General features: G+C 33.8%; 1 protein-coding gene across 1 annotated transcript in view; it reads left to right on the top strand.

Moving 5' to 3' along the window:
* Positions 1-21,659, top strand: part of ABI3BP (ABI family member 3 binding protein) — a 231,699-nt gene that overhangs the window by 169,079 nt on the left and 40,961 nt on the right. The window contains 11 exon segments of the mRNA XM_049785676.1: positions 1,167-1,259; positions 2,570-2,632; positions 6,722-6,778; positions 7,563-7,646; positions 9,324-9,407; positions 10,858-10,917; positions 12,275-12,355; positions 13,860-13,916; positions 17,224-17,331; positions 19,555-19,611; positions 20,272-20,343. Of these exon segments, the coding sequence (XP_049641633.1) occupies positions 1,167-1,259; positions 2,570-2,632; positions 6,722-6,778; positions 7,563-7,646; positions 9,324-9,407; positions 10,858-10,917; positions 12,275-12,355; positions 13,860-13,916; positions 17,224-17,331; positions 19,555-19,611; positions 20,272-20,343 (816 nt within the window).

The following is a 21,659-nucleotide window of genomic DNA, read 5'->3' as shown; positions in this document are numbered from 1 at the left end:
TAAATTAGAGGGGTTTTTTTGTTATCAACACAGTACTAGACTTGAACTTTTAAGGATTTAATTACATTTTTAGTTATTTAATATTTAACTTTAAATTACTTCTGATTTCTTGCTATACACTCTCAACCTATTACTCCTGGGATATATGTAGGTAATGATCCTTTCTGTGATTCAGCAAGTGCTTTGAATCATTCACTGTCAGACTTACCTATCCAGCTATGGTATGATTATGTCATCAATTGTTTTCATTCAATTTAACTATTTTTAAATTATTTAAATATTAAAAACTTTCTTTTCAATGAATTTATGCATGGACTTAAACAGCAATCTTCACAGTTTATATTTCATAATCTTGATCTAAGACAGTGTGACTTGTTATATCTTAAACACAAACATGATTCTTTTTTTTAAATAAACTGACATTTATTTTTGATGCACATAATAATAATAATAAGCAATAATAAGGTAGCAGTAATAAAGTTAGTCTCCAATGTGGATTTTCTAAAAGAAATTGGAAAACATTTTTTTTGACTTTTCAATTTTTTAATTAAATAATTTCTTTATTTAAACACCATGATTACAAACATAATTGTAGTTGGGTTTCAGTCATAATAAGTACACCCCCCTGCACCCGTGCAACCTTTTCAGCACCATGATTCTTCTTATAGCCCTTCAACCACCAATATAGTACCCATTTTGATGGTTTCAATAAGCATCTTATTTTATAGACTAAAGTTTCATTGACTTATTATTGATTTGTCTTTATCTCATATATTTTAGTAAATTTTAAGATGGAAAACTGGCCCAAACATAGTTACTCTAATTATAAGTGAATAATTAAATAACTTGAATAGTTGAAACCTCTCATATCATCATTGTTGATCAGCAATTTGTAACCAATCTTTGAATTAGGGGCCTTTTTACAAAAAGCATAGTTTAAAATCTTCATTTCTTTAGTTTTGTTTATATAATTTTATCTCTGTGTATCTCTAGTTATAAAGAAATGAAAATAATATCTTAAAGGAAAGATTTCAAATGAAAGTAATTGTTATATCCACTCAATAGAAACTCTGCTAAGTTTCAAGGAACTTAAGGCCATATCACAATATGCATTTAGATTTTATAGAACACCAATGTCATATTAATCTGAATTTTTCTTCCTTTAGTTCCAACAACTATCACAACCACAAAGAAACCTCGACGTCAACGTCCTAAACCTAAAACCACTCCCCAATCAGAAGTATCTCAGACCAAACTGGGTAAATATGTGGTTTCCTCTTTAAGAAAACTAAACATTCTACCCAAGTTGGAGCCCTAAATTTTATAATCACATAATTAAACACATTCTGTATAATTTTAAACGTAAAGCTACTGATTCTGGGAATAGAAACATGTGAACATCTCATATGTCCTGTATTAGAATATTCTCCATCAATGATTATTACTATTTAATCCCATTTATGTATTAAAGATAGTGTATTCAGTAAATCTTTGGGCCAACAAATTCAAGTCAACATCTTTTATTAATCTCTCTGGATACCAATAAGCACATTAACTACTCAGAGATATATTGGAAACATACTGAGAGATGTTTTATTTCCCAATTAGTATGTATCATAGTTCTAATCAAATGCTACTCTTGCATAATAACAAGGTAGAAAATAAGGCAACACATTATGTGATTGTAAAAATAATTTATGCAGTGATACAAAGTGATGCTTAGTAGTGCTAAGCCATCATAGTAAATATTTAGAATAAAGAAAGATCTGAAACAGTTAGGAAGAAATCAGTTCAGAATTGGAATGAATGGAGAGATAATGACATAAAGTTAAGAAGTAGTAATTGTATTGAAGTAGCTATCTCAGAGAATGGCCTGTTGCTCTCCCATTAAATTGGGTCCATGAGGTAAATTAAAAGGGAATCTGGGATGTCTAGTTGTGAGCTTAAATTTGATACAGTGGATTTGTATGATTTTTCTGCGCAATGTCATGCCTTTTCTGTTCTTAGAATAAAAAGATGCTAGGGCCTGGGCAATATCACAGTCATAGGACTTTTGCCTTGTATGTGGCTGATCCAGGACCAACCCAGGTTTAATCCCCTATGGTCCCCCGAGCCCGCCAGGAGTGATTTCTGATTACAAGTCAGGAGTAACTCCTGAGCACCGCTGGATGTGGCCCAACCTCCCTCCAGAAAGAATAAAAAGATGCTGTATCTAATGGGATACCATACACTGAGAAGCTGTTCTTCACCTTATTAAATGGAATATAACTATTTTCATTAAGACTTAGTCAGTAAATGTAGCCTCAGTTTTCTCTTGGGTATCTTTTCTGTGTGGTGATCAGACACTTGAGTGACCTGCCACTCCATCCTCACCTCGATGCATCTTTCCCCATAGGGTTTAGAATTGTGTTGGCCTTCTATGGGGTTAGAGTCTTTAACTATCCATGTTTCTTTCTTCTATTATCTACTCCCCTTAGAAACCTAAGAATCATCATTTTTACTGTTATGATTGTCTGACATCTCAAGCATTTACAAAACTCTTATGATTTCTTTTATTACTTTTGATCAGTTCCTCCTACCATCCTTGAACCAGTTATTCTTAGAACCGAGGCTCCTCCGGCAACAACCCTAGGTAATAATTACCTGTCATGTCTGTCAGCATTAGCTTTCTGTCCATTTCAATCCATTTCATCATATATATCATCACATCTTCTTCCATTGCACAGAACTGTATTATCTTCTATTGTCACTGAATTACTCCTTACTTTGCTAAAAAAAAAAAAGTACTAAAATAACGTTTGTTTATTAAGGGCAAATATCTTTAGTGTACTGTCTTTGAATTTGTGGTGTCTCATCTCTCATGCAACTACTTAACCATATTTATTATTGCAGAGTTTCAAACATAATGGGTGTTGGGAGTAAAGGTGTCTATTCTTGAACTAAACTAAGCGCATTATGGTTCTGTGACATGACATAATACTTGTGCAATTTTTACTCTCTGCATAGTTTTGTTTTATTTTGTCATATTTTGTAATGACCTTTTTTTGTTTTTTGGGTCACACCTGGTGGCGCTCAAGGGCTACTCCTGGCTTTGTGCTCAGAAGTTACTTCTGGCAGGCTTGGGTGACCATATGAGATGCTAGGATTCGAACTGGGGTCCATCCAGTATTGGCCTCGTGCAAGGCAAATGCCTTACCGCTGTGCCATCTCTCCAGCCCCTGTAATGACTTTTTTAAATAAAAGAAAAAATAGGTAATATCCACGACTATTTTCATTTAAATTATAAGAACCATCTTTATTATAAAATTACCCACCCTATCAGAATTCAGCAAGATTACAGAATATTTTTATCACCAAAAAATCTTATAAGAGGGGCCAAAGTGATAACATAGTGGGGAGGGTGTTTTCCTGATAGGCACTTGGCCTAGATTTGACCTCAGCTCCCTTTATGATCCTACAAGCCAGCTCGAAGTGATCCTTGAGTACAGAACTTGGAGTAAGCTCTGAGCACTGCCAGGTATGGCCAAAAATAGTCCCTGTGAGATCTCCTTGAAACATCCTTGAATTCATGTTTCTGTATAATTCTTGGGTTTTAGAGTATTATAAACAATATCAAGATGCATTTATCAAGTATGGGGAATATTTTAGACTCAAGAGAAAAAATATGAAACTAAAAGAATTTTAATTAGTTTAATCTCACCCACAGCTTCTAGAATTACAAATAACCTGTTAACCTAAGGTTTTCTTCCTTTAGCTATCCAAGTGCCTCAAAGAACTCATCGTCCACATATCAGGCCCCAAACCACAAGAAGTCCTGACGCCTCTCAGACTGAATTGGGTAAATGTGTAGCTTCTAGTTAGAAAAACCCTGATAGTTCTTTCCAGTAAGGTCTAGGGGAAACAGAGGCAAGTCAGGGTCAGCAACTATTTCACACCAGAACAAACAAGAAAAATATGTTTGAGAGGTATTACCTGATAGACAAATTTTTTATGCTTTATGCATTTGAAAACTTTTCCCAAAATATCTATTTAGTTCACCTTACTGTCAATGCCATTCATGAAAATATTAATAAAATTAATACACTGAAATAGCTACAGAATAAGCACACATTTTGACAAAAAATAATATCTTGGTACCTAAAATTGTGTAAATCACAATTTACCATTTAAATCACAATTTAAAAATTTGTGTAAATCATGGTTAGGAAATAGGGTAGATTCAATAAATATATTCTACAAAGGGTTAGATAGTAAACATATAGAGTTTTTTGGACTCTATTTTGCATATTGTTTTATTTTTTTCTTTTTTATGTTTAAACTAAGATTTATTTTACCTTAAAAGATAGAAAATTAGTGTTCCTGTCTTTTTTTAAAATTTTTATTTTGATCATAGTGGCTTACATATCTTTCACATTAGTATTTTAGGTACATATTAACATTGAATCAGGGGAATATCCACCACCAAATTTGTCCTCCCCTTTTCTCCATTTCCTTTCTGCAACCCATATACTTTAACATTTTAAAAATGAAAAAGTCATTCTTAACTCTCATGGCTGAATGGAAACAAGTTATGGGCAAAATTTTACCTAGGTCTCTAATTAGTCAGCCTCTGGTTTAGAGAAAAAAAATCAAGATAGACTATAATATTGAGCAGAAATTTAACTTTGACATAGTATTTTTTTGAACTTAGTATATACTTCACTTGACATTCATATATATTTCAAGAGCTAGAGTAAAATGATTGGAAAAGAACAGGAAGTGTGGATATATGCAAAGGTCAAAGAAAAGAAGTAGACATTTCTTTGATGGCTTCAAAGTGCTGATCAGAGCATTTTGTTGAGATTTCACATGTAAAAGAACCCATAGAACCAAATGACAAGGATTTTTCATGTTGAACTTAAGTCTTAAGAGTTTAGATTTCATATAAAATCATTAAGCTTTTCCTGGTCATTTCCCTGTATTATTACATACTGAACAGCTGCCCATTTTTACTCTCTTAAATTAGCCATCAGGATAGAGTTCAAGTTCTCTTCTAAAGATGAGTTTCCAAAAAAGATAGATTAGGTCTAGTCTTGTACATTCCTTACTTTGATCAATAGCTTGAGAGAGAAAGAAAGAGAGAAGAAAGAGACAGGAACTTTAGGGGAATTTATAAGGAGAGTTAGTAGGTATTAATGGCCCCTCCTAAGCAATACATTAGTGCGCACATACAGAGATACCATTTCTCTCAACTCAGGAGGTGAATAATACTTTCTTACTCTATTTACATAATATCCTTCGTAAAATTGCTTTTGAAGTCAATATCTGCATGTCTGAGATTGCATAAATGTTTAACAGCATTCTTTAAATTTCATTTTGTTTGATTCTAGCTACAATCCTTGAACCAGTTATTCCTATTAAAGAGACTCCAGGGACAAGTTTTGGTAATACTGTTTGTTTTACTTTTAGCAAGTGCTTTTTCTGTTCATTTTCAAAACCATTCATGCCTTTCTGACGCTGTTTGATTATATTCTTCATCTTAGGAGATTTTGCATTTGCATACAATAAGTTTCATCTTTTCATAAAAGTACCTCGCAAAAATCTAATTTGTGTATTTTACTTACATGTCTTACTTGGAAACATATTATGAACTTTTACACTTTTTGCTTAATTTGAGTTCTCTTTTATACTTTATTGTTTGATAGGAGTTCTCTGTACATTTCAAGTATTTGTGGAGGTACCTGATCTTGGTCTATGCTCACTAGGCAATAAGTAGGAAATTTCTTTATTCATCCCTGTACAGCTATCCTTTTAATCTATGGTGTTTGTTGTTGCTGCTATTATTCTTTTAATAACATCTAGTAATAAGTTTTTAATCATTTTAGATAAGCTCTTAGATGATCATAACTGCTTTAGATATTTGTGTAATGGCTGCTTAAATATTTAGGAAATTTTCCTGCAACTATAATTTGATAAACATAATAAATGTTTTATTTGTTCAGTAAACACAAAAGTGCAAGTTTCCCTACAGTCTTCTTTTAGATGGTTAGTATGATTTTAGGTAAATGTCTTGTACTAACATAGGTACCACAGAGCATGTCTTGCCTATAACAGACCCAGATTCAGTCCCCAGAACCCTGTATGGCTTCCTGCTAGGAATATTCCTGCACTGAATATTACCAGGTGCGACCCTCCCAAAATTAAAAAAACAAAACAAAACATAAAACAGAGGTCTTAAGTTGTTTTATAGTCTTTTTAGATCCCTCCTGTGAAACTAGGACCAATAGTAATTAACTGTCTCTGAAGAAATCCCTTGCTACAATTTAACCAAGTATAAATAAAAGATTTCCCTTTTTAGTAGTTTTTTAGAGCTGCCATTATGAACTGAGTAGAAAAAAAACAACATAAACCTGTTTTTCTGTTCTGAAATCAACAGATTTAATTTCTACTGAGGTTTGTAGTTTGCTGCCATCTTAGTTCCAAAGTTCCAAAGGCCTTTCCTTTGTCGATTAGCATGTATACGTCTCTCTCGCTCTTTTCTAAATTTTCTAAATTTTCTAGGAGAAAGGTCCCACCCTTATAATCTCATTTATTGTCCAAATGTACTTAAAGTGATAATTGGGACCTCAACATGAATTTTAGGGAAACCCATTTCAATTCACAGTACCCTTCATGCTGGAAATAATTTTTTTAATAGTCTAAAGGCAATTTCATTCTTTATTGATCTTGTTTATTACTTTAGTTCTTGTTACAGAACTGGAGAGTGTTACTTTTCCAACTGAGCCCCCTGGAACACTAGGTAATGATTCTGTGCCATTTGCTGAGTGCTTTTGCTATTCACTGTAAACTTCATTTAATCTTCATCTCCGTTATGACTGCCATTATCCTCTATTGTTATTCAATCAATGCCTCAATCAACAGAGTACTGAAGCCTCTTAAAAACAAACTTTAATTGTTTTTATGAGAGCAGGCTTGAGCTTAGTTCAAACTATTCCTGCTGAGTTGTACATATGGAATTGTCATGCTTTCTATCAGTGCTTCTCTACTGAAGCTAACACTAAAACTTTGGGATTTATTTCTTACCTAGGCTGACTAGCAATAACAGCTCTTCTTGTTCCCTTTGTACATATATAATTGTCTATATTTTTAAAAAGCTATTTGCATGCTATTTTTTTATTGGTAGTGCTTTAGGTTATTATGTGATTTAGTACTAAACTGACAAAAAGGAAGATATTCAAGAAATTTTATGCTATCAGCCTTTTCCATAATATGCCCCTATCTTCCCACTTTTTGCATCAGACTAGGCAACCCCTTTACATTTTACCCATGCAAAAGTTCTATATATGATCACATGTTCTAATTTTTATGTGTTGCATAAGAAACTTAACTGGACATGTGATTTTGCCTGTAAGAAAATCTCAATGATATGAAAACAAGGCCTTAAAGTACTGAAAGCTTAAAACTATTAACATGATTTCATTGAGCTTTAGAAAATTGAAAAAAATTTTGAGGAAAATTTCTTCTCAGCACTTAAAGTCCTGAGAGAGAGAGAGAGAGTAACATAAGAACTTTTTTTTCTATAGCAACTAAAACATCTTCAAGAACCCGCCGTCCTCGTCCAAGAACTAGAACCACACCAAGCCCTCAAGTTCCTCAGAGCCAACCGGGTAAATGTGTATGTCCTTGGTTCAATAGAGAGCTTTAGTATGTCATTCTAGGGGGGACCCAGAATATTGCAAAGTTCTTTTTCTAAATGTGAGGTTAGTAAGCATCACCAGTCATGTCTCCTCTACCTGAGAGACAAGGAGAATAAATATGACTGAGTAAAACCTACTGAGTGTTAGAAAACCTTCTTCTATGTGTGAATCATCTTTGAAAACTATGCATTTAATCTCTTTTTATTATATACCACTCTTCAGATCTTAATAGTAATACTTCTTGAGAAGAGCTAACATATTCATTCTGAATGTTCAGATAAACAAACAAATGGAAGTATATTGCATATTCCTGAACTGATATGGACACATATCTGTAGAACTCTCATTTTATTTCTAAAATAGTAGAATTGAAGGGCATATTTACATGATGCAAGCATTAAGTATTGACCTTGGGAAGAAAAAGATCAAATTGAACTGAATGTGGATGTTCAGACAACATTATTTGAATGAATGGAAGCAGCCGTGTTCCAAGGCGAGAGACTGGTAATGTTGGGTCTGGGAATAAATCAGAAAAATAGGGGTTGAAGTGGTGGCACAGAAGTAGGGCATTTGCCTTGCACATGGCTGAGCTAAGACAGAACGTGGTTCGATCCTTGGCATCCCATATGGTCCCCCAAGCCAGGAGCAATCTCTGAGTGCATAGCCAGGAATAACCCCTGAGCATCAGCAGGTGTGGCCCCCCCCCAAAAAAAAAAAGAAAAGAAAAGAAAAGAAAAAACAAAAATTAGTCCATTGCCTGGAATAAACTGCTCCACTCAGAAATGGGTGTCTATTGTTGCTATATTTGGACGGAGGCATACACAGACTTGACAGGGTATTTTAAGGACATGATCCTAACATCTAAATAAGATACAGGATGATTATCTTTTATTTCTACATTTGACTTTAGTTATCTCTTATTTCAACTTTGTCTGGATCTAGTGTATTTCTTCATTCCTTCACTCTACTGTCCTCTGATTTTAACAGAGGATCTAAATGTTCACCTTTTGTTCCTTATTTTAATAGTATTTTTGTGTTGCCTCATTTATAACTATTGAAACAAAACAAAATGAAACAAAAAGGTTAAAAACATTGGTAACTATGAATGGGTAGTGAAGAATGGACATACTAAATATGGTATTTAAAAATTTAATTTACATGGGGTTGAAATGATAGGGCACTTGCGTAGCACACAGCTGACCTGGGGCATCCTATACGGTACCACCAGAAGTACCACCAGAAGTAATTTCTTAGTGCAGAGCCAGGAGAAACTTCTGAGAGATCCTGGGTGTGGCCCCAATACAAAATAAATTTTCAAAAAGTTTAAATTACCAATCCCATAGTTAGTATATCCATTCTTCATTATCCATTAATATTTACCATTAATTTTAACCTCTTTGCAATGCAATCAACCTGCCTGTCCTCTGAGACTTTTATAATCTAACCATTTCTTAAATTAAAAAGTATGCTTATTTTCTAAGAAAATTCTGTGATCAAAAATATATAGATAGATAGATGTGACAAAAATATGAAAGCAAAAAGGTAGATATCTTATCCAGTAGAAAATGTAGTCATGTTTTCATCTTCCCTAACTTCTAAAACCATAGGTGATTACTTATGGAGTAACCTAAGAATTTCTTCCTTCAGCTTCTAAAACATCACAACAGACATATCATCCATATCCCAGACCAAAACCTACACCAAGACCTGAAGTAGCTGAGACTAAGCCAGGTAAACATGTGTTCCTGGTTTAAGGATTCCCAGCAGACTAACTCAGCAGGGGTCAGAGAGATGCAAAATTTACATAACACAGGTTATGGTGATTGCCTTGCATGCAGCCATCCCTTGTTCAAGAGATTCCAAAACCCCTTATGGTCACCCCCAGACTGCTAGAAGTGATCTCTGAGTAGATTCAGGAATAATTTTTGAGCACTGCCAGATGTGGCCAAAACAAACTAGCAAACAAAACAAATGCATCAAATAGGACTCACAATAGGCGACAGTTCCCCTGTAGAGATGACAAAAACACAGCAAGAGGCAATCTATAGTGTCATTGAAAAAAGTATTCACTACTCTTTACTAATTTCCATTTAACTCCTAAGAATATAGCTTCTTTTTATTTTTTTAAAGGCATATTTGTGGCCGGAGTGTTAGCACAGTGGTAGGGCGATTGCCTTGCATGCAGACGACCTGGGACGGACCCAGGTTCAATCCCTGGCATCACACCTGGTCCCCTGAGCCTGCCAGGAGTGATTTCTGAGTGCAGAGCCAGGAGTAGCCCCTGAGAACAGCCGAATGTGATCCAAAACAAAAACAAAAAAAGTGACATATATGGCTCAAATTAGCAAATATATATTAGTATATATATGTGTCTTCAATAAACCCCAAAGTCATATTAATATATTTAAGGGCACATATCAGCTATAGGAGATATGTTTTAGTCCTCAGACCTACAAGAGTGTTGAAAAAAGTAACTTTCCTTTGTAAATAAAGTAGAAGATGGTATTACTTAGCATCTCTAAGTTATGGGTTTTGGGGAAAAATTAATTTACTAGGTACATAAATATTTGGAGCAGGAAAGATTTAGAAAGAACAGTGCCTTCAAATCACTGTAATGGTACATAGCAGACTAGAAGAATGATGGAAAATAAAATCAGAAAGAGGATATATAAGTAGAAAAAAGCTAGAGAAGATTCTGACACTAATAACAGCATGGAAGGTATCTTATTTCAAGCTAGTATTAAAGTTCTTTTGGATCTTGATTGATTTATTGATTCCTCTGGTAGTCATATGAGGCATATCTTTACCTCATCAAATAATGCAAAGTCAAAGTAGCAGACATCAGCACGTTCATTCTAAGAACAAGCCCACACAGTAAGAAATAGAGGATATACTATTTTATAATCATGCTGAAGTCTCAGGTTTTTTTTATAAATAAATTCTTAGAAAGACTCATGTATCCCATTTTAGCTTTTGAGTTCAAATCAGGCAATCAAAGGAGAAATAAGGAAATTCTTATCTGACATAGATTAGGCCAAATTTCAGGAAATCAACTGTGTACTTCATTAGTTTGAACAATCATTATGTATATACTTATATAGTATAGTCTTTTTAGATAAATATTTGGAATCTTCTTTCTTTTTAAACAATCTCTTGGTTTATTTTTAATACTTTCGGTCAGTTCCTACTGCAGTCTTTGAACCAGATATGCTCAGAACTGAGACATGGGTGACAACACAAGGTAATAACTTAATGTGATATTCCTAAATCCTTTTCATTCTCATTGTCAAACCCATGCCAACATCCTCATTGCCAAAGCTTATGTGTTTCCCAAAACTATGCCATCATCCTTTCTTGTCTTTCCTGATATCCTTAATCCTAAAAGTATCGAAGAGTCTGATAATTCAAGTGATCCCTCGTTTGTAAAAGCATCATGCATGAACTTAACACAGATCATCTATTGTGCACATAACCATCTGGAATTGATTTGTCATCTTTTGTGTTTCTTTAACCAATGAGTTATTAAAGCTGGGTGTCATTTAAAAGTCATTCTCAACTAATATCTATTATAGTGTCATTTGTGAGTCTCAAAATCTATCTACTGAAAAATTAAACTATGTGGCATGTGTCCTTTGGTTAATATTTTATTTGGGGAGGGGTCTTCTTTTAAAACTGGTGACATTTGTATTTGACTATCATATTTTCACAGTGATGTTTATCCTTTTTCTTTAATAGAAAATAGCTAAGGTTTAATGCCTTGCATGCAACTGATCCACATAAATCTTGGCATATGCTCCGCTTAACTTTGCTGTACAGCCAGAGAGGTCCCTGAGCACTATAAGGAGGCCCAGATAATATATGCTATTGTAGGACTCAAGAAGCATCATAACCTTAGGCCCAAACATTGTAACTGCCAGTCAGGGGTCTCCTAAACACAGCTTGGAAGGCTCCCCCCGAAATGAAAAGTGTTATGAATGATTCCTCAGTTCTTAAATGAATAATTTAATTTTATGCATACCTCATTCCCAATGAACTTTCAATTTTTAGGTAGTTTTAAGAGGAGTAAAAGTTTCATATTAAAGGGCCCAGAGAGATAGCACAGTGGTGTTTGCCTTGCAAGCAGCTGATCCAGGACCAAAGGTGGTTGGTTCGAATCCCAGTGTCCCATATGGTCCCCCGTGCCTGCCAGGAGCAATTTCTGAGCAGACAGCCAGGAGTAACCCCTGAGCACCACCAGGTATGGCCCAAAAACCAAAAAAAAAAAAAGTTTCATATTAAAAATTTCAGGAGAGGGGCAGGAGTGATAGCACAGAGGTAGGGCATTTGCCTTGCATGTGGCTGACCTGGTATGGAACCTGGATTTGATCCCTGGCATTTCAAATGGTCCCCAGAGCCCTCCAAGAGCTATTTCTGAGTACAGAGCCGGGAGTAAACCCTGAGCACCACCGGGTGTGGCCCAATAACAAAAATTATTTTTCAGAAAAAATAGTTCCTAATATACGAGGAAATAAGTTTTAGGAAATCCAAAAGCATGGGTCATGCTACCTTATAACATCTAGCTACAGATTCCCTAGTAATGAAAGGTTTTCTTTCTTCAGCTCCTAAAACATCACAGAGGACCCGTCGTCCACGTCCCAAACCTAAAGTCACAACTGCTGAAACACCTCAAACCAAACCGGGTAAATGTGGTTTTCTGGCTAAAGGAGCAGGTCCTGGTGGTAGCTTCTGCACGTCAGATTGGTACTTATGCTAGGATTGATAAACGATATGAGCCAATATGGGTGAAAGTAGAGAATGGTTCTCTATTCCCACTATTGAATCAGCAATGGTTGGGGACATGTATAGCAGCTGATTATTATGTCTTTTCTATAAATATATTCTTTTATCTCTATTTTATTTAAGTTAAGGTGTCCTGCTAGTCTCTTCAATATGTATTTTACTTTGTCTTATTATGGTTTATTCTTCTATTAAGAACAAAATATTTGGAGCTGGAGAGATAGCACAGCAGTAAGACATGTGCCTTGCATGCAGCCAAATCCAGGAGAAAATAGATTTGATTCCCAGCATCCCATATGGTCCCCCCAAATGCCTGGGGTGATTATGAATGCAGAGCCAGAGTAACTCCTGAGCACTGCTGGGTGTGGCCCAGAAACTAATCAATCAATCAATCAATAAAAAAAAACCAAAATAATTTAGGTAGATCCAAGTGGCTTCTGTCTTCTCACATTGACAACTGTGAGGAAGTAACAGAAATAGGCAACTTGTCTATACTTCAATCTGTACCATAACCAAAGTAAAAAGCTGCTCTGTATAAAACATTTTTTAAAAAATATATGTATTAAAGAATCATATTACAAGCATGTTTGTAGCTGGATTTCATTTATATGAAACATGCCAAGATTTAGCTAGTCTTAAAATAATGATGCAAGAGGGAGAAAGACATGGCCTAACTACTCAAGGTATTGCATGGTTTTCCTGAAACATGATAATCTTACTTCTAAGCAGTGATGACAGTGCTGAGTTTTCAGTGTCCATAAGAATGTTAAAGTAAGGCCTTAAAGTATGTTGAAGTTTAATTGTGACCCTAAAAATACCAGTGCTTTCTCCACAGAAAGGTTGAATCCTGCATTGATGTTATTATAGCAAACAGACTATGCACTAAGTGGATGAATTTTATCCTAGTGTACTGATGATTTGCATCAAAAGAGTCTATTCCCAAGCATGAATTTTCAAGGAAATAACTATGATTCACTTTGCTTTATTTATATCTGTGTCTCCCTTCAAACATAAAGACCAGTCATTAAATTCAAGCTTATTTATATATTCTTTAAGCTTCCATTTTAAAAACTGGCTGTCGCCCAAGCACTAATGTTGTATATATTTGGTGAAATGCTTAGATAAGTTACATAGAGCATTAATTGGACACTTAGGAGAATACTGGATTGACTTTAAAGGCTTATCAGATTTTGTAGGCTAAAAATTTGTAATAAGGGGGAAGTTTTAAAATAAAACAAACCATTTTATATAATTTTTACCTGACTTATAGTGACATGGTCTTTAATAATCAAGTATCGAATTTTTAGAAAAAATTTTAAAGTGCTGTATATCTGATGAGGAAATGTTGTACTGTAAGTGTTAAATTATCAACATTTCATTAGCATTCATTTCATTACTTTTGATTAGTTCTTATTACAGATTTTGAAGCTGGTTCTCTTAGAACTGAAGCTCCAGAAACTATGGGTAATGAGAATGTGTGTTCTTCAAATAGTGCTTTACCTGTTCAATATCATGTCATGTCATGTGATGCCATGCCATGTAGCTCATGTAACACAAATTCTTATCATAAAGCCATTTCATCATCCTTTGTTGTTGTCATTCCATTAAGTCTTTATCTAAACTTTATCTAAACTGTCAGATTCCTGTTCCATTCCATAAACAAATTTAAAGACATCAAGGTGCCACTTTTAATTCTTTAATTACCTTATGTGATCATGTATATTTGTTTAAAATGGTAGTAATATTATCTTGAGCTTAATTTCAAAATGAATATCTATTTCTTATTTAATATGACTTATCCCACGTCAATTGCAAAGATACTGTCTTTCTTTGCTCATATTAGTTTTATTAGTGGTCAACTATGTCGTTTTAAATAATATCTTAAGAAAATTGTCAAGTTTTAAACTGTGCCCAAATTTGAGTTGAAAAGATAGGCTTCCACTATAGGATAGGGCCAGTGGTCTTCAAACTATGGCCCGTGGGCCATATATTGTATTTGTTCCTGTTTTGTTTCTTCACTTCAAAATAAGATAGATGCAGTGTGCAGAGGAATTTGTTCATAGTTCTTGTTTTTACTATAGTCCGGCCCGCCAACGATCTGAGGGACAGTAAACTGGTCCCTGTTTAAAATGTTTGAGGACCACTGGATAGGCAATTCCTTTCTTCTTTATCTATGTTTAAGACCATTTCTAAACTTTTAACAACTCCATTTGTAGCCAAGTTTGATGAGCAAAAATGTTATGCATTGATCTTTATGTTTTAAAATAATACTCTGGTTATTATACTAACAATTATTTTATATTAAACATTTATTTAAATGTGTATGGAAATACAATCAGACTGATTCTTTTTCTTGTATATTTAGGAAAGTACATATTATATTAATGTACCCGACCCTATTTCATAAAATTAATAGGTAATTCACCATAATTTAACAAAAACTACAAGCAACAAATCACTAGTCTCTCATTTCTAAAATTGAAACTTGATTTATAAAATTAGTCTTTCTGTAAATTTTTAATTTTTTGTGGGTTATTTTTTGTGAGAGAGAGAGAGTTTTTCTTTTTTATTTGTTGTTGTTGTTCATGGTGTTTTGGCCAGTTCTTTTGATAGTCCTTGAATCTGTTACTATTAGAACCAAGTTTCAAGAATGACATTAGGTAATGATGCTTTATATTTTCTAATAGCTTTTTCCAACTCCTGTTAAATCATCCCAGTATCATCATAATCATATTTCATTCGTTTCATAATACCATCTTGTCACCTTTTCCTTTCTTTAAACTTTATTTTTCTTATTCTTCTTAATCATATTGAAGACTCCTAAGAATTACCTGATGTTCTTTGAAGTCATTCATGGACCCAAGTCAGAATATCTGTCATGTAATATTAATTTCATTTGTGTCTTGTTCATTTGTCTAAACAGTGCATATATTTAAAGTTGAGTTCAAAATGGTTGATATTGGGTCAGAGAAATAGTATAGTAGGTAAGGTATTTTGTATTCATGAGCTTGACATAGGTTAAAACTCTGGGACCCCATAGAGTTCCCTAAACCTTTCAAGGAGTGATTATGAATACTAAGCTAGGAGTAAACACTGAGCACTGCTTGAGAGGGCCCCAAACAAAAAAAATGTTTATATTTTACCTATCTTCTCTAGGCCAAATAAACTATAATAATCAAAGTTCATGGTGTGTTTTGGCTTATACAAATTTCTTTTTTCTTTCTTTCTCTTTCTTCTTTCTTTCCTTCCTTCCTTCCTTCCTTCCTTCCTTCCTTCCTTCCTTCCTTCCTTCCTTCCTTCCTTCCTTCCTTCCTTCTTTCTTTCTTTCTTTCTTTCTTTCTTTCTTTCTTTCTTCTTTCTTTCTTTCTTTCTTTCTTTCTTTCTCTTTCTTTCTTTCTTTCTTTCTTTCTCTCTCTCTCTTTCGTTCGTTCTTTCTTTCTCTTTCTTTCTTCCTTCCTTACTTTATTCTTTCTTTCTTTCTTTCTTTCTTTCTTTCTTTCTTTCTTTCTTTCTTTCTTTCTTTCTTTCTTTCTTTCTTTCTTTCTTTCTTTCTTTCTTTCTTTCTTTCTTGTTTCTTCTTTCTTTCCTTCTTTCTTTCTTCCTTCCTTCCTTTATTCTTTCTTTCTTGTTTCTTCTTTCTTTCCTTCTTTCTTTCTTTCCTTCCTTCTCTCTTTCTCTCTCTTTCTTTCTTTCTTTCTTTCTTCTTTCTTTCTTTCTTTCTTTCTTTCTTCCTCCCTTCCCTCTCTCTCTTTCTTTCTCTCTTTCTTTCTTTCTTTCTTTCTTTCTTTCTTTCTTTCTTTCTTTCTTTCTCTCTCTCTCTTTCGTTCGTTCTTTCTTTTTCTTTCTTCCTTCCTTCCTTTATTCTTTCTTTCTTTCTTTCTTGTTTCTTCTTTCTTTCCTTCTTTCTTTCTTCCTTCCTTCCTTTATTCTTTCTTTCTTTCTTGTTTCTTCTTTCTTTCCTTCTTTCTTTCTTTCTTTCCTTCCTTCTCTCTTTCTCTCTCTTTCTTTCTTTCTTTCTTCTTTCTTTCTTTCTTTCTTTCTTTCTTTCTTTCTTTCTTTCTTTCTTTCTTCCTCCCTTCCCTCTCTCTCTTTCTTTCTTTCTTTCTTTCTTTCTTTCTTTCTTTCTTTCTTTCTTTCTTTCTTTCTTTCTTTCTTTCTTTCTTTCTTTCTTTCTTTCTTTCTTTCTTTCTTCTCTTTTGCTTTTGAGCCACACCTGGTGGTGCTCAGGGGTTACTCCTGGCTCTGTGCTCAGAAATTACTCCTGGCAGGTTCTGGGGACAATCTGGGGTGCTGGGTATAGAACCCAGTCTGCTGTGTGCAAGGAAAATGCCCTACCACTGAGCTATCGCTTTGGCCCAATATACAAATTTCTTATTTATCTCTTAAGTTTAGTCTATTTTTTGAAGTTAAGTTTATAAGATTCTTTACTACAAACATAATTTTAGTTATAAATTTTATATCTCAAGAATCTTTATAGGGCCAGAACGATGGCACAAGTGGTAGGGCATTTGCCTTGCACGTGCTAACCTAGAATGGACCTCAGTTCAATTTCCTGGCATCCCATATAGTCCTCCCAAGCCAGGAGCAATTTCTGAGCGCATGGACAGGAATAATCCCTGAGCATTACTGTGTGTGCCCCCTAAAACAAAACAAAACAAAAAAAGAATCTTTAGTGATGCCTTAAATCTCAAGAATATTTCTAATATATTTAGGAATATCTAGAAAGTTTTTTCAAAAACCACATAGAATAATCTAAAATTTTTTCCTTTAGCTCCTAAAACATCAAAACCAACACGTCGTCCACGTCCACGTCCCCGGCCCCGTCCACATCCTAGACCTAAAACCACAGCAAGCCCTGAAGCATCTAAGATCACACAGGGTAAATCTATTATTCCATGATTTGAACAGTAAACCCTCATAACCTCTCTTACTGGGGAACCCAAAGCAAGAGTTTTGATGGAAGTAGCGTGTACTCTATGAGAGGTATAATTAGCAATTGCTTCTAAAGTATAATTGGCCTCTCATTAAAGAGGTATTTAAAGCATAAACTTAATTAAATAGCTCCTTGCACTTGGTGATCTCAGTTCCATATTAGCTGTGGAGTGGGTTGAAGTGAGGATCAGAAATAGAAATTAAAAGTAAGAACATTCTTTAACTTTTTACAGAATAAACTCTAAGTGTAAAGAAAACATGCCAGATTTTTAAAATATACACGTGATTATTTGCATATACAAAAGCAATGTGTTTAATTGAATGGTAAAATACCACAGAAAACTACTTAAAGAAAACAAGGATTGTGGACAATAGAAAATGGTTAAACAGTTTTATGATTTAAGTTAGTGCATGGAAGAACGGAATGACCAAGGTAAAATAGATATTCTTGGAAAATACTGAAGGTACCATAGAGGATAAGCAAGCTGGAACATAAGCATAGTATTCCTAGATGATATTGAGCATTTTGATAATCACATTCTTGTGAAATCAACTAAAGAAAATTCTTCAAAAAGCCTTTTAGAAACTTATACTTAGATACAATAAGAGATAAACGCCTAATTTTTTTCAAATAGTCACTTTTCCTAGAAGAATTCATAATATAAAGGCTCATCAATTTTTTTAAATTAAAAAGAGATCATAAATATTTAGACTTCTCAGAGCATTGCATCTTACAATTATTTATTTTTGTTATTATAGCTTGAAGGCAGCCAAAGCCAATATACAGTGATGTGTAAATAGTTTTTTCAAACACTTCAGTTTGTGACTGTGGTTATTATAATAGAACTTTAAGTAAACTTGCCTTTCTAGTTTTAATGTTTTCTCATCTCTTAAAAATATGAGATTTTGAGCTCATTTTAAGCTGGTAAAAGGCTAGATTTGGGAGGGCCCAATTTACCTACTTCTGCTTTAAATAATGTAGACATTACATGGCTTTCCAGAACTATGTAACTTTGAGTGTTTGTGTATTTAAATCCATTGCTCTCTATGCCTAAAATCTATAATATAAATTGCATAGTTGCTTTAACTGTTTAGATTTTCTTTTAGTTTCCACTGAGCTGCAAACCCTTATTTATAAAGCAGTGGCATCACCAAACCTAGAAATGACACCATAAAGTCAACCTGGTAAAAAAAGATGGTTTTTATCATGGCTTCAGCAATAGAACAGCCTGTAGAGAGTTTGCTTTGCATATGATCAACCCAGATTTAATCTACTGCAAACCATATGTTACTCTGAGTACTGCCAGGAGTAATCCCTGAGCACAGAGCCAGTAATAAGCCATACTGTTGAGTATGTCTCCTCCCCAACTGGCCCCACAAAATAGATTATTTTGTCTATCTACACACATTGAGCTTTAGTGGCACATTCAAAAGATTATATTTTCAAATACAATTTCAAAAAATATAACTCTAATGACTCCCTCCAAATATTGTGCATATTCTTTATATCATTACATATTAGGCTTAAATTATAATATTTTATATCTATCATATTCAACTGTATAGAATTATTTTATTTAATTGTATTTGTTCTTGATCATATTAGATAAGAAGCATATACCTGATTTAGTACTCAAAATAAGTTCAAATAGTTTTATCATTTTTCACTAATGCTTCTCAACTTGTGATTCTTATTATAAAATAAACAAATCTTTTTCTAGGACACACAAAAATATGTCAGTTTAACTGTGATGAAAGAAAATTTCTCATTCCGTAAAGATAGCAAAGTTATATGTCTTTCAAAATTAAAACAAATCCTTTAAAATCATGTTTAGTAGCGTTGTTAGCACTTCTTACTATTTTTTAAAAATGCTTGATTTATCTAGCAGAGGACTGTAATTACATCTCTTTTATGAATCTCTTGATGAGCTATGGAGTTTTTTTTTTTTTGGTCATGTGGAACTATTAGGTATAACTATTGATTGTAACTAATGAAAGTATGAATTTAATGCAGTTTTCAGAACTTGTCAGTTCTAGAATTAATATTATTATGAAAATTACCATCAAGTCTGCATATATACAACAAAGTTATTTAAGCAGTTCACATTGGTTGAGTGCTCATGGCAACACATCCTTCAATTATTTCCTACCATTTTGTGTTTTTTGGTAGCTACGGAAGTCCTGGAGTTGGTTACACTTAGCACTGAATCATCAAAAGAAGTTATAGGTAAAATTGCTTCCCCATGGAAAGTCAGATTGGTGTGCTTTTCCATTCCATTGCAGAAATCATCTTTGGTTGTCCTCATGCTTTGTGGCAGTCCATATATTTCTTTCATATCTTGTCTGTGCTCATCCTGTGAGTCTTTGGAATCAATATATGTGGCATATTGTGTTGGTGTCTGCTATTTGGCTATGCAAATTTTTGATTGGTTTATTCTCACTTGGAATGCAAATTTTAATTTTACTCTTATAATCACTCAAAGTAAATATGCATATCCTATCACCTTAATGATAGGATATGAATCCTATCATTTTTTTCTATCATTTTAAAATTTCATCCCATGCTTTCCAAGGAATCAGTGTCTTGTCTTTTTCTCACTAGAACCCTTATATCAAAATATGTGAGAAAAGAAAATAATTGGCTTTGGTTCTAGCTGGAAATTGCTATAGACCCTGTTACTTGCCTTGTGTGTTTGCTCATATAATACATTGCCTTCATTTCTGCCCTTGTAATTTGTAGCATCATCATTATCTATATAAATATTGTTTTCTTTTTAATGTAGCTTCAAATGACTAGCCTCTTCATGTTTACAGAATCCACAGTGTTCCGTGGCATTTTGCTACATGCTTCCCACTATTAATCATCCAATCCCTGTTTCCTCTCTAGCAACAACTGAAACAGATTATGTATATCCCACTGCCAAAGCACCATTCAGACCACAGGAGCCAAAGACTGAAGGTGGTAAAGGTTTTCTTGCTTTGCTTTATTCCTTCGATAATTTTTAATCATTATCTAATATGGAACTTGAGAGTTCAAGCTTGTTCTACAATTGAATCAATTCGAAAAGCTTCCAAAATTCTTGGATTCTTTAAATGCTGGCTGATTCTCTGAATATAGAAATTACCATATCTCTCTGATTATCTAAATATTAAACTTAATCATATTTATCATCAGTTAGTAAAATCCAAAGCATAAGTATTAGTTCAAAAATGATTGATATATAATAGGATTTACATCTCTTTTTTTCCTGGTCTAAATTTGTTATTAAAAAAAAGTGTGTGAATTCTTAAAAGAATATGGAGTTGATATTCAAGATATAAATACTTAACTATAGTCTAGCATATTGCATTTGTTTATTTTGCTACACTTGTGAAATTTATTATTAATGATCCGTCTTTCTCTGCATTAGAGTATCTGCCTATTCTATGTTAGGCCATTGCATACTTTTCAGCAGCTTTTTTCCTTTTGCCACCACCTGAAAATCTCAATCTCTCTCTCTCTCTCTCTCTCTCTCTCTCTCTCTCTCTCTCTCTCTCTCTCTCTCTCTCTCTCTCTCTCTCTCTCTCTCAACATGGGACTCATATTGCAGCATCAACCTTTGTCACACTGCTAATCTTCTTGTCCATCCTTCTATTCATTATAAATGTCCAAACAGTCTCTTGTTCCATTTAGTAAGGTGTCCAGACCTTACCCTCTTTGTCTGCTTGTCAGACTCTCAAACGTAAGTCATCTGTTTCCTATCTTTGACCATTCTACTGGCTTGATACTGTGTTGGATATTCAGAAATGTTTGTATGATGACAACACATTTCTGCTTTCTGGCCTAATAATATCACTTACATAAAAACTTGTTTCGTGGCATTCATTTGAATGTTTTCTCCATTATGTTAGTAAAATTCCAGTAAACATCACTTCATAATTTTGCATGCTTTTATTGCTTTTTCCCCCTTTATGGTTGCTATCAGGTATCTTCTAGCTCTGTTGATATACTAATGTGGAATGGGGATTTAAAAGTAAGAATAAGGCTTGATTTTAAAGTTTTCATAAAAAAAATTAAGTTTTCATAACATGGTATCTTTAAGAACTATTTTTTATCTAAACACATAGTAAAGAACTAGCTGTGATTTGCCATAAAATGTATTTAAAAGCTATATATATTTCAACAATAGCAGTGGAGAGTACTTTATCCATTTGTCATAGAAACATTATTTGTAACTCCCAAACTATAATTCTATCCAGCTTAGGCTGAATGTATGTTTTTATTTTTTATGTAGA

Source organism: Suncus etruscus, chromosome 13 (assembly GCF_024139225.1).
Source record: "Suncus etruscus isolate mSunEtr1 chromosome 13, mSunEtr1.pri.cur, whole genome shotgun sequence".
Classification (NCBI taxonomy): domain Eukaryota; kingdom Metazoa; phylum Chordata; class Mammalia; order Eulipotyphla; family Soricidae; genus Suncus; species Suncus etruscus.
Note: the sequence above shows the minus strand (reverse complement) of the source record. Positions and strands in the feature narration are given on the sequence as shown.